Below are 13,481 nucleotides of genomic sequence, written 5' to 3' on the forward strand. Positions count from 1 at the left end.
ATGGGTGACGAAAGAAAGATATTTTATATTTTGGGAGGAAATTACAGGAAAGGAACTGACTTTGAAAATACACAAAACTTATACATAGTCTGAGCAGTGGAAAACCTGAGTTGTTCTAGGACGCAGATCCCAGGTGCTTTTAAAATTTGGATGATGTAAATGAATATGTAAGAAAAGACATAAACTATATTTTCAGTTTGTTTTAAATGGCATTTAAATTAAAAGATCTATATGCTAAAAGTAAGCAGAAGAGATACCTGAAATCTCTGTCACGTCAGTCCCTTTTCCCGATTTCCCACATTATCACCGTTACCCCACTCCCTCTTCACATGGCCCAAATCAACCTCCTCTTGTGACTCCATCTCAATTCAGTCTTCTTGAGTCCCTTTGCCTTTAAATGTTTTCCTGATTCTTTTCTGTTTCTAGCCATTTCTCATTATGTGCTATTTTTCTTCCCTCCATTAGGTGTGAGAAGCACTGGGTAATAACATGTGATAGATGGAAAATAAATTTGGAGAATGTGAATCAGTGGTGACAAGTAGAATCAATCATTAGAAGCATCCTTATAAAAAAACAAAGCTATGCCGCTTGACAGAGTAGAAAAGTGACAGAAAGAATCCCAGAGCAAAGCAGGAATAGATATACATGGAGTCACGGCCATAACAGGATGAGGATGACTGACAAACAGTCCTAGAAATTCTGAGATAGGAATGATCACTGGCTTTGTGCTATCATAACAAATTATAGCACGCATAAATACAATAGGTAGGAAGCTAGTCAACTACAATTACAGAGAAGGTTAATGAATTACACATATGCAGAAGAGGGTGTCGAAATGTGAGAGGATTGCAGCTGTACTGTACCATAGCAATTCATAAGAGTACATAAATTACCCAGTCCACAAGATGACAAACCTCAGAACCTTCTCATTGTGACTTATCTGAACTCACATCTCTTGTCAACATATCCCAAAACTGCTGCTCTGGAAACTTCTCCTCTCATTGCTCCCTTGGGGGCTACCCAGGTGCCTCCTGTGGCTCTTCCTATCCCAGAACCCTGGTCTACAGCACTGACCTCTGCTCTCCCAGCACCTGTCAGTTGGGCTACTCTCTCTATAATGGCTGTGGGGAGACCTGCTGGGAGCCTATCAGGTACCAGATATCCTGTGTGGTAGCCAGCCCCTGCCAGAGGTCCTGCTACAGCTCAAGGGTCTCCACACTCTGAAGTCCCTCATGGTCAACTTATCCTGTTTCTCTTAGCTTTGGGTCCAGCAGTGGCTTATCTCTGGGCTATGGATCTAGGAGTTGCTATTTGCTGGGCTCTCAATCCAGTGGCTTCGGTTCTCTGAGTTATGGAGTCCTTGGCTTCTCCTTCTTGAGCTATAGATCCAGTTTCTGCCACCCAATCTGGTTTGCTTCTAGGGATCTCCAGCCATCTTGTTACCAACCTACCTATCCATCTGGCTTCTACTGATCAACTTGTTGCATTTCAATAGTTTTAAAGCAAAGTTATCAAATGTTCATCATGTTCATTATTCCCAGTGGCAACTATCTTCTTAGTCTTTGATCACCAGTTCCTTACCTAATCTCTTTCCATCAGGCACAGGCTAACAGACTGATTCCTGAATCCTCTGAATTTGACGACAACCCAATAATATTATGGGTATTATTATTATTACTGGGTAATAGTAATTACCCAGTAAACAGTAATAATAATAATTACCCAGTAATATCAGCATTGCTGATGGAATTCATGCTAATTTATCTTCTGCCCCAAATGGTTAAAAAGTTAAATGATTAAATTGAATAAACTAATTCATTCTGGTGTTGAAATATTCTTATGTTATTGTTTATACATTATCGACCAGAGTTTGTGTTGTATTATATTAGCTTAAATAGAAGCTCAAATGAATCTGGGAGTAAATTTTGGAAGTCTAAAAAGTTGTGGATTTGATCTAATTTCTCTGGGCTTTGGGTATTTGTCTCATTCAAACTATAGTTACTGAACCTGAACTTACCTGTTCTGTACTTTAGAGTTTTATGAATGAAAGTTTCAGAAGCAGGATATACATTGATTCCTTCGAAGAACATGGATTTTACCTACGTGGACAGAGAGAATATGTAACTGTGAAGTTGACAGATTCATTGGGAATTTCATGAAGAAGAATATCATTTATGTTTACATAGTTAGGATAATAAGTGAAAGAAAAACTAAATAAAAGATCAATTTAAAAATACATGTGAGCCTTAAATAAATTCTAATGAGGTTACCCAATACTTACTGTTAAAAATGACCAGACTCATGCGTCTGATGGTGAGTTTCCAACATATTTCACTTTTTCGTATATATGGAAAGATAGAGGCAATGATTCTTACTGGGAAGGGTATAGCTTCAGAATGTCTGTGATTCCACATCGATGCTTTCCTAAAGCCCAAACTAAATATAGATGAAAATAAAAACCTCTTTATGTCAGCTGACTTGATAATTTCATTTGGATCTCAACATAAATTTGGGGATACTATGTGTTTATTCTTTTGGTAATATTTTCAGCTTTCACAGGCCAAGTTTGTAAGGAAACCACATGAGATTAAGATAAATAGCAGGTTACTAAGGAATAAAAACTAATTACAAAAAGACATTGTCCCTGAATAGTGCTGAAATCAGGATTCAAAGAATATCCTATTCATTATTTCTTTAGGCCCTTTAAATCACATGAGTCCTTATATCTTCCTTCACAGGAGAAAAGTATGCAAGTTGGTGGGTACAGATGGAATGCAGAGAGAAAGAATAAAATTTAATTACACTGCTAGGTCTGTACATGAAATAAAAACTAAACATTAATATGACTTGTGGTTATACATTTAACAAAAATACTAAATATAAAGCTTGAATAACTTCCATTAAGTTCGTCACAAGTTGGCTGGTAAAAATGACCAAATCCCCAAATCCCAGTGAATATTTTTCCGTGGAATTCATTTATTTACAGTGTGTAACATGGAGGCCCATTGTGCTTGCTATAAAGATTTTTGCTTCAAGATATTTGAATTTTTACCTTGTATGTTTTCGAATGGCTCAAACTACATGTGGCTGAGAATCACAAACCTTTATGTCAGCAAAAAAGTGGAGGTCTTTTATTTTTATTTTTTATAGTTACATGTTAATCTTTTATAGTCCACATAGTCTAGAAAACCATACATTGCTATGTCAGATACAATTTGATAAGGAGACAAATTTAATAATAAAAAGACCTTGTTTTTGTGTTGAACTAAATAAATATTTAAAGAAATTTTCAAGTTATTATTTCTTTAGAATTTCACACAGCACTCAGATGAAAATAAATTTTTATGTGCTACATTAAGTACATTTCTATTTTTACTTTTTCTTTTTTTGCTGCAGAAGATTAGCCCTGAGCTAATATCTGTTGCCAATCCTCCTCTACTTTTTCTATGGGAGTCACCACCAAAGTGTGGCCGATGAGTAGAATATGTCAGTCAAAATCCAAAGCCACAAACCTGGGCTGCCAAAGTGGAATGTGCTGAACTTAACCACTACGCCATGGGTTTGGCCCCTGTACATTTCTTTTAAACATGAGGCAATGGAAAATCAGTGAGTTAAGGTCTGGCATAAGATTCCAGTCCCACAGACAAATCTATATTCACAATTTTGCAAAACACCAGAAGTAGTATAGAGTGTAATATAGAATGGAATAGAGGAGGTTTGGGAAGGTACAAACAAATAAACAAAGCAGAACAGTAGAAAGTTATCTGGTATTTTTGGGGTACATTTGGACACTTAATTTACAATGGAGAACGTATTTGGTAAATGGGGCTAAGCACTTGTAATGGCTACATACTACTGCATCGTTTTGAATGAAAATAACCATAGGGTTCATATCTACCTGTTAGTCTTGCTGGACAGATTTCTAGTAATAATCCTTAATCCTCATTGCAGATTTCTTGTCTATTCTACACCATTTTTCTTTTTTTAAAGATTGGCACCTGAGCTAACAACTGTTGCCAATCTTTTTTTTTTCTCATTTTTCTCCCAAATCCCCCCCAGTAAACAGCTGTATGTTATTAGCTGTGGGTCCTTCCAGTTGGGGTACGTGGGACGCCGCCTCAGTGTGGTATGATGAGTGGTGCCATGTCCACGCCCAGGATCTGAATCAGTGAAACCTTGGGCCTCCGAAGCAGAGCGTATGAACTTAACCACTTAGCCACGGGGCTGGCCCCCAGACACACCACACCATTTTTCTTATATCATAAAATAAACACTTTTATTAGCCACCCTTATGTAGAGAAATTTAACATGATGTTATTTACCACATACAACTTTTGGCAGCAGCTGACTGGGTAGTTCAAATCACCCCTATCAATAAGAACCTTAGTAAAACTGGGTAAAATAACCTGTGCATTAACACAGCAGCACTATCAGGTTGAGAACTGCCGACTCAAAATTAGGAGAGGTTTTAAGTCAATACAAATGTTGATAATTGGGCTGGTTTCTTCCTAGAATCATCTACTGATTTCAAAAATGCTAATAGTCTCATGGTGTAAATGAGCAGAATCAGACTGCAAGGCATTCTAAGAAGCTGAGAATACAGGTAAACATTCTAGTCTTTTGAAAACTATGTTTTTGAAACATTCTACACTTTCAAAGATTCTCCTAGAATTTTAAGTGTAAGCAAACATAGAATATGCTTTATAGGAGCTGAAGCCAATCTTTGAATTGCATCAACCTTGATGCTATGAGATTATTCATAAGCTTATGCCAGGTTGCTACATCCAAAGTAAATTCCTCTACAAATTGTCACATTCAGAGCATCAAATTTTCTATAGTGATTGATTAAAGATTACCAAGGTTAGGGGCTGGACCAGTGGCACAGTGGTTAAGTGCACACATTCCACTTTGGCGGACCAGGGTTCGTTGGTTTGGATCCTGGGTGCCTGGAACATGGCACCACTTGGCAAGCAATGCTGTGGCAGGTTTCCCATATATAAAGTAGAGGAAGATGGTCACAGATGTTAGCTCAGGGCCAGCCTTCCTCAGCAAAAAGAGGAGGATTGGCAGCAGAAGTTAGCTAAGGGCTAATCTTCCTCAAAAAGGAAAAAAATTACCAAGGTTAGAAAAAGGCAAGAAAAGACCAAACCAAGAGACAACAGAGAGTACAAGCAAATCTATAGCAGAACCAGATAATGGGCATATTAGAAACATATAGAGAAATGATTGTAGTTATTAATCTTAAGGAATTACAGACAAGTTTAAAAATTTTGACAGAATCCTAGAATATATAAAAATGAACGTGAAAATCATAAAAGTATAAAACACAATAACTAAAATGAACAAAACTCAAATGAATTCAAAAACAAACTCAAACAGTCTGAAACTATGGGCCAACCTCCCTGGCAGCTGACATATAGAATAATGAGCTCAGGTCAGAAGATGACAACATATCTAGTTGGAGTATCAACCAAGTCAAGGTGCAGTTAAGCTGATTAAAATTGGGGTCAGTGCGGGGTTAACTCAATTCTTCGAGGCATCTTACTGATAAGCCCTGTAACTTTATAACATGCAGAAGAAAGGACTTGCATTCTCTGGAAAAAATTAATCAAAATATTTATACACCTTCTAAAACTGAATCAAGAGGAAATAGGAAAGCTACCAATCGCAAGTAAAGATATTGAAACAGATCTCAAAAACATCCCCCAAAACAAAAGTCCAGGGCGAGATGTCTTCTCTGGAGAATTCTACCAAGCATTCAAAGAAGATTTAATAGCTATCCTTCTCAAAATACTCCAAAAGATTGCAGAACATGGTATGCTTCCTAACTCATTCTATGAGGCCAAAATTACCTTTATACCAAAAGCAGGCAAGGAAAACAAAGAATTAAAATTACAAGCCATTATCATTGATGAAGATAGATGCAAAATCTTCAACAAAATGTTGGCAAACAGAATATACCAATGCATAAAAAGGATCATACACCAGACTCAGGTGGGATTTGTACTAGGGATGTACTGGTGGTTCAACATCCACAAATCAATCAATGTGATACACTACATTAAGAAAATGAGGAGTGAAAATCACATGATCATCTGAATAGATGCAGAGAAAGCATCTGACAAGATCCAATATCCATTTATGACAAAAACTCTGAATAAATTGTGTAAAGAAGGAAGGTACCTTAACATAATAAAGGCCAAATATGACATACCCACAGTCAACATCATACTTAATGGGGAAAAACTGAAAGCCATCTTTCTGAGAACAGAACAAGACAAAGGTGCCCACTCTCATCACTTCTATTCAACACAGTACTAAAGGTTTAGCCAGAGCAATAACAAGAAAATGAAATCAAGAGACTCAAATTGGAAAAGAAGTGAAACCTTGCTGTTTGTGGATGACATGATTCTACATATAGAAAAGCCTACAGAAGTCACCAAAAAACTATTAGAAATAATCAACAACTACAGCAAAGTTGTACAGTAAAAACTCAACTTACAAAAATCTGTTGCATTTCTGTACACTATTAATGAACCAGCATAAATAGCACTCAAGAATGCAATCCTATTTGCAACTGCAACAAAAAGAATAAAATATCTAGGAATAAATTTAACGAAGGAGATGAAAGATCTATACAATGAAAACTACAAGGCATTGTTGAGAGAAATTGTAGAGGACATAAAGAAATGGAAAGATATTCCATGCTCATGGATTAGAAGAACAAACATAATCAAAATGTCCATATTACCTAAAGCAATCTACAGATCCAGTGCAATCCCAATCAGAATCCCAATGGCATTCTTCACAGAAATAGAAGAAAGAATCCTGAAATTTATTTGAGACAACAAAAGACCCCAATAGCCAAAGCAATCTGGAGGAAAAAGAACAAAGCTGGAGACATCACAATCGCTGACTCCACAATGTACTATAAAGCTATAGTAATCAAAATGGCATGGCACTAGCATAAAAACAAACACACAGACAAATGGAACAGAATTGAAATCCCAGAAATAAAATCACACATCTGTGGACAGCTAATGTTCGACAAAGGAGCCAAGAACATACAAGAGACAAATGAAAGTCTCTTCAATAAATGATGTTGGGATACCTGGTCAGCCACATGCAAAAGAAGAAACGTAGACCATTATTTTACACTATACACAAAAATTAACTCAAAATGGGTTAAAGACATGAATGTAAGACCTGAAACCATAAAACCCCTACAAGAAAATTTAAGCAGTACACTCTTTGACATCAGTCAAAGCAGTATCTTTTTGAATACCATGTCTACTCAGGTAAGGGAAACAATAGAAAGAATAAACAAATGGGACTTCATCAGACTAGAAAGCTTCTTCAAGGCAAGGGAAAACAGGATAGAAACAAAAAAAAAACCCACCACTTGGGAAAAAATATTTGCAAATCGTATATCTGACAAAAGGTTAATCTACATACTATATAAAGAACTCACACAATACAACAACAAAAAATCAAACAACCCAATCAAAAAACGGGCAAGAGACATGAACAGACATTTCTCCAAAGAAGATACATGGATGGCCAATAGGCACATGAAAAGATGCTCATCATCACTGATCATCAGGGAAATGCAAATCAAAAGTACACTCAGATATCACCTTACACCTGTTAGAATGGCAAAAATAACCAAAACAAAAAGGAACAAATGTTGGAGAGGTTGTGGTGAAAAAGGAACCCTCATACACTGCTGATGGGAATGCAAACTGGTACAGCCACTATGGAAAACATTATGGAGATTTCTCAAAAATTTAAAAATAGAAATGCCATATGATCCAGCCATCCCACTGCTGGGTATCTATCCAAAGAACTTGAAATCAGCAATTCCAAAAGTCCTCTTCACCCCTATGTTTGTTGCAGCATTATTTACAATAGCCAAGACATGGAAGCAACCTAAGTGCCCATAAACTGATGATTGGATAAAGAAAATATGGTATGTATATATATATATATATATATATATACAACAGAATACTACTCAGCCATAAAAAAGGATAAAATCATCCCATTCGCAACAACATGGATGGACCTTGAGGGTATTATGTTAAGTGAAATAAGCCAGATAACTAAAGACAATCTCTGTATGACTCCACTCATATGTGGAAGTTAAACATGTAGACAAAAAAAACAGATCTGTAGTTACCATGGGAAAGGGGAGGTGAGGGGTGTGCACAAAGGGTGAAGTGGTGCACCTACAACATGACTGACAAACAATAATGTACAACTGAAAATTCACAAGGCTGTAAACTATCATAATCTCAATAAAATTTTTTTTAAAAGGTGGATACAATTAATAAAAATATGGGAAAATTTAAGAGCTATGGATATAATAATTAAAAAAAACCTAATAGATATCCTCAGACAAGAAGTAAATGGTTTGAGGTAAAAACAGGATTAAGAGAAAGTTTGACAAAACAGCTGCTGGCCCAGTGCCCGAGTGATTAAGTTCGCGCGCACCACTGCAGGTGGCCCAGTGTTTCATCAGTTAGAATCCTGGGCGCGGACATGGCACTGCTCATGAAACCACGCTGAGGCGGCGTCCCACATGCCACAACTAGAAGGACCCACAGCTAAGAATGTACAACTGTGTACCAGGGGGCTTTGGGGAGAAAAAGGAAAAAATAAACTCTTTAAAAAAAAATTTGACAAAACAGAAGTGAGGATAAGTGAAGTTGAAGATGGATTTTCTAATAAAATATTATCCAATCCAAGCTACAGAGAGAAATAAAGATTGACAGAAAAGACAGAGTAAGGATTTGGAAACTTACCGTAAAACATCAAGCAATATAAAAACTATGTGACAAAAGTTCCAAAAAAAAAAATTAGGCAGAAAAAAATAGAAAAATTATAGTTAAAAACTTTGCATGTTGGATAAAAAATAAACCAACAACAGCAAGCAAACCAAAAAATATATCCAACTCACAGATCCAAGAATTCCCGAATCAGAAGAAATAAAAAGAAACCCAGATTAGGCACATCACTGTTAGTTGGTGGAAAAGCAAAGATAAAAAAGAAAACCTTAAAAGTAGCCAGAGGAAAAAAGAAACATTACATGCTGGAGAATAGTAATAAGAAATACAGCTAATTTTCTTAGAAGAAAAATGAAATGTTACCTTTAAAAGACTTAAAAGAAAAAAAGTCAACAGAGAATTTTATATTAGTTCAAAATCTCCTTCAAAAATGAAAGACAAAAACATGTTCAAAAAATTTGTATCCTCAAAAATTGTCTATAACATTATTCATTTGACCCTGGCTAACTTGATTGGCAATTTCCAGAAGAATTTTTATCATAAATCGATGTTGGATCTTGTCAAATGCTTTCTCTGTGTCTATTGAGGTGATCATGTGGATTTTATTCCTCATTTTGTTAATGTTTTGTATCACATTGATTGATTTGTGGATATTGAACCATCCCTACGTCCCTGGTATAAATCCCACTTGGTCATGCTGTATCATCCTTTTAATGTAGATGTATTCGTTTCGCCAACATTTTGTTGAGGACTTTTGCATCTATGTTCATCAGTGATATTGGCCAGTAATTGTCCTTTTTCATGTCGTCCTTGTCTGGCTTTGAGATCAGGGTGATGGTGGTCCCATAAAATGTGTTAGGAAGTGTTCCATCTTCTTCAATATTTTGTGATAGTTTGAGAAGAATAGATATTAAATCTTCTTTAAATGTTTCATAGAATTCTCCAGAGAAGCCATCTTGTCCTGGATTTTTATTTTTTGGGAGGTTTTTGATTACTGTTTCAGTCTCTTGTGATTAGTCTATTCAGATTCTCTCTTTCTTCTTAATTCAGTTTTTGGAGGTTTTATGAGTCTAAGAATTTATCCATTTCTTCTAGATTGTCCACTTTGTTGGCATATTTTTTCATAGCATTCTCTTATAGTCATTTGTATTTGGTATCCATTGTAATTTCTCCTCTTTCATTTCTAATTTTGTTGTTTGGAGCCTCTCTCATTTTTTCTTAGTGAGTCTGGCTAAGGATTTGTAAATTTTGTTTATCTTCTAAAAGAACTAGGTCTTAGTTTAATTGATCTTTTCTATGGTGGGTTTTTTTTTTTTTTTTGGTTCCAAATCATTTATTTCTACTCTAATTTTTACCATTTCTCAACTTTTACTGACTTTGGGCTTTGTTTGTTCTTCTTTTTCTATTTCTCTTAGGTGTAGTTTAAGATTGCTTGTTTGAGAATTTTGTTGTTTGTTAACGTGGGCCTGTATTGCTATGAATTTCCCTCTTGGCACTGATTTTGCTGTATCCCATGTGAGTTGGTATGGTTTATTTTCAGTTTCATTTTTCTCCAGACATTTTTTGAATTCTCCTGTAATTTCATCAATGACCCATTTGTCTTTCAGTAACATGTTGTTTAATTGCCACATCTTGGTACCTTTCCCAGCTTTTTTATTGTACTTGATTTCTAGTTTCATAGCATTATGGTTGGAAAGGATGCTGATTTCAATCTTCTTAAATTTATTGAGGCTTGCCTTGTTTCCCAACATATGGTCTATCTTTGAGAACGTTCATGTGCCTTGGAGAAGAATGTGTACTCTGCTGTTTTTGGATAGAGTGTTCTGCATATATATACATCTAGTAAGTCCATCTGGTCTAGTGTTTTGCTTAATTCCACATTTTCCTTGTTGACATTTTGTTGCATGATATATTCATTGATGTAAGTAGGGTGTTCACTTCCCCTACTATCATTATGTTGTTGATATCTTCTTTTAGTTTTGTTAATAGTTGCTTTAGGTACTTTGGTGCTCCTGTGTTGGGTGCATATATATTTATGAATGTTATGTCTTCTTGATGCAGTGCCCCGTTTATCATTATATACTCCTCTTCTCTGTCTTTCATTGCCTATTTTATCTTGAAGTCTACTTTTTCTGATGTGACTATGGCAACATCTGCTTTCTTTTGTTTGCCATTAATTTGGAATATCACGTCCACCACTTCACTCTCAGCCTGTGTTTGTCTTTAGAGCTGAAATGTGTTTCCTAGAGGTAAGATATTGTTGGGTCTGATGTTTTAATCCATCAAGCCACTCTGTGTCTTTTGATTGGAGAATTCAATCCATTTACATTTAGAGTGATTATTGATATATGAGGGCTAAATGCTGCCATTTTATCCCTTGTTTTCTGGTTGTTCTGTATTTCCCTTGTTTCTTGCCCCATGTATTTCAGATCGCCTATTCAGATGGTTGTTCTCTAGGATAGTTTTATCAGTTTTCTCTTTATTTATGATTTGTGTCTCTGTTCTGATTATTTGTTTAGTGGTTACTGTGAGGTTTGTATAAAAGAATCTCATAGATCAGACAGTCCATTTTCTGATTGCCTCATTTCTTTTGTTGAAGCAGTTTCCATCCCTATCCTCTTCCCCTTCTAAGTTATTATTGTCACAACTTATTCCATTTTGTGTTGTGATTTTATAGTTAAAATGATGAGATTATACTTTTTTTTTTTCAGGAAGGTTAGCCCTGAACTAATATCCACTGCCAATGTTCCAGTTTTTACTGAGGAAGATAGGCCCTGAGCTAACATCTATGTCTGTCTTTCTATGTTTTTTTATACATGGGACGCCTGCTGCAGCATGACTTGATAAGTGCTGCTTAGGTCTGCATTTGGGATTTGAACTGGTGCTTCCTGGCCATGGAAGCAGAGGGCATGAACTTAACCACTGCACCACCAGGCTTGCCCCAGATTATAGCTATTTTTTATGCATTTCTTTCCTTTATCTTAAATGTTATAATTAAGTGTTTTCTAAGCAGTTTTGAAAGAGAGCTGCAATTTTCAGGGTTTTTTCTGCCTATGTATCCCCTTGATCAATGGTTTACAAACACTTTCTTCTTTTTTTTCAGATATGAGGGCCTTCTTGATCACATCTTCTAGGGGAGGTATTCTGGCAGTGAACACCATGAGCTTTTATTTATCCAGGGAAGTTTTTATTTCTCTATCATATCTGAAGCGTATTTTCAATGGATAGAGTATTCTAGGCTGACAGAAGTTCTTGTCATTTCAATCCACACGCTTAGAAGGAATGTATACCTCAGCAAAGACAGAATAAGAAGCATGTGCAATGCATAACAGGAAGAAAAAGAAGGACATTCCTGACCATGATGAGGTGGTCATTAATGTAAAACGGTCATGGAATTTCTGACACAAGCGTAGTTTATTAGCTTCATATTATAACAAAAATTATTATAGCACCCATAAAAACAATATGTAGGAAACTATGCAGCTGCAATTACAGAAATTATGATTGAGTTAATGCTACACAAAGAGGGAGTACAAATGTAGGAATGAGGCCCTCAAAGCTTTCAACATCTACTGCTGAGAGTATATAATGGCCAGAGTCCCAGAGGTAGAAATCAACCTCAGAATCTTGCCACTGTAATTCAGCTGTACTCACCTCTCCTGTCACCATGTCCTACAGCTGCTGCTCTGGAAACTTCTCCTCCCACTCCCTTGGAAGCTACCTCCGCTATCCAGGCTCCTTCTGTGGCTCTTCCTACCCCAGCAACCTGGTCTACAGCACTGATCTCTGCTCTCCCAGCACCTGCCAGCTGGGCTCCTCTCTCTACAGTGGCTGTCACAAGACTTGCTGGGAGCCCACCAGATACCAAACGTCCTGTGTGGTGTCCAGCCCCTGCCAGAGATCCTGCTACCACACAAGGACCTCCAGTCTCTGCAGTCCCTACGGGTCAACTTATACTCGGCCTCTGGGCTGTAGGTCCAGTGACAGCTGTTGCCCAGGCTATAGATCTAGAAGTTCCTATTCACTGGGCTGTGGATCCAGTGGCTTCAGACCACTGCATTATGGAATCTGTGGCTTCCCTTCCTTGAGCTCTGGATCCCGATTCTGCCATCCAACCTATTTTCGTTTTTGGAATCTCCAGCCATCTTGCTACCGGCCGATCTGTGGATCTGACTTCTACAGATTCACTTGTTGAGTGTCCAGATCATTCTGCAGAATCTCAACTATTTTATTCTCACAAGCAACAACTCTCTTCACGGTTTTCCAAAACTAACTGCTCACCCTTTCTTGGGTCACCCAGCTTAGCTTACAAGTTCGTTCTTTCAGAATGTAGAACTAAGTAATGAAGTTGAGTTTTAAATCATATAGTTGCATTGGTGATAGAATTCATCCACTCATTAGACATTGTTCAAAAATTAAGAAAAATCTAATCATCTTAATTAAATAAACACATTTATTCTTGCATCCATATATGTTGTTGTTATCATTATTTGTTACTTATTTATTAACCAGGAATTTCTTTTACTATTTATTGGGTTTATATATGTAAAAGATGAATTTATTTGCTAAAGCAAGATTTGAAATCAGAGAGGCTGGGGGATTTGAATCAAAATTTTTGCTTTTTAGGGTTTTTTTGCCTCTTTATATAAACTTGGGATAAACAAAATTCTTGAGAGCTTTGAAAGCCTAATCCTT

At 36.5% G+C, this 13,481-nt stretch overlaps 1 protein-coding gene and 1 pseudogene across 1 annotated transcript; both read left to right on the forward strand.

The window, feature by feature from the left end:
- LOC106847084 (keratin-associated protein 13-1-like) lies at nucleotides 1–1,473 on the forward strand (annotated as a pseudogene).
- A 10,930-nt stretch (nucleotides 1,474–12,403) lies between these two features.
- LOC106847391 (keratin-associated protein 13-1-like) lies at nucleotides 12,404–13,249 on the forward strand. Its single transcript, XM_014866653.3, has one exon. The coding sequence runs from the start codon at nucleotides 12,454–12,456 to the stop codon at nucleotides 12,979–12,981; it is 528 nt and encodes a 175-aa protein (XP_014722139.3). The 5' UTR covers nucleotides 12,404–12,453; the 3' UTR covers nucleotides 12,982–13,249.
- Nucleotides 13,250–13,481: the final 232 nt, after the last annotated feature.

Source organism: Equus asinus, chromosome 18, assembly GCF_041296235.1.
Source record: "Equus asinus isolate D_3611 breed Donkey chromosome 18, EquAss-T2T_v2, whole genome shotgun sequence".
Lineage (NCBI taxonomy): Eukaryota > Metazoa > Chordata > Mammalia > Perissodactyla > Equidae > Equus > Equus asinus.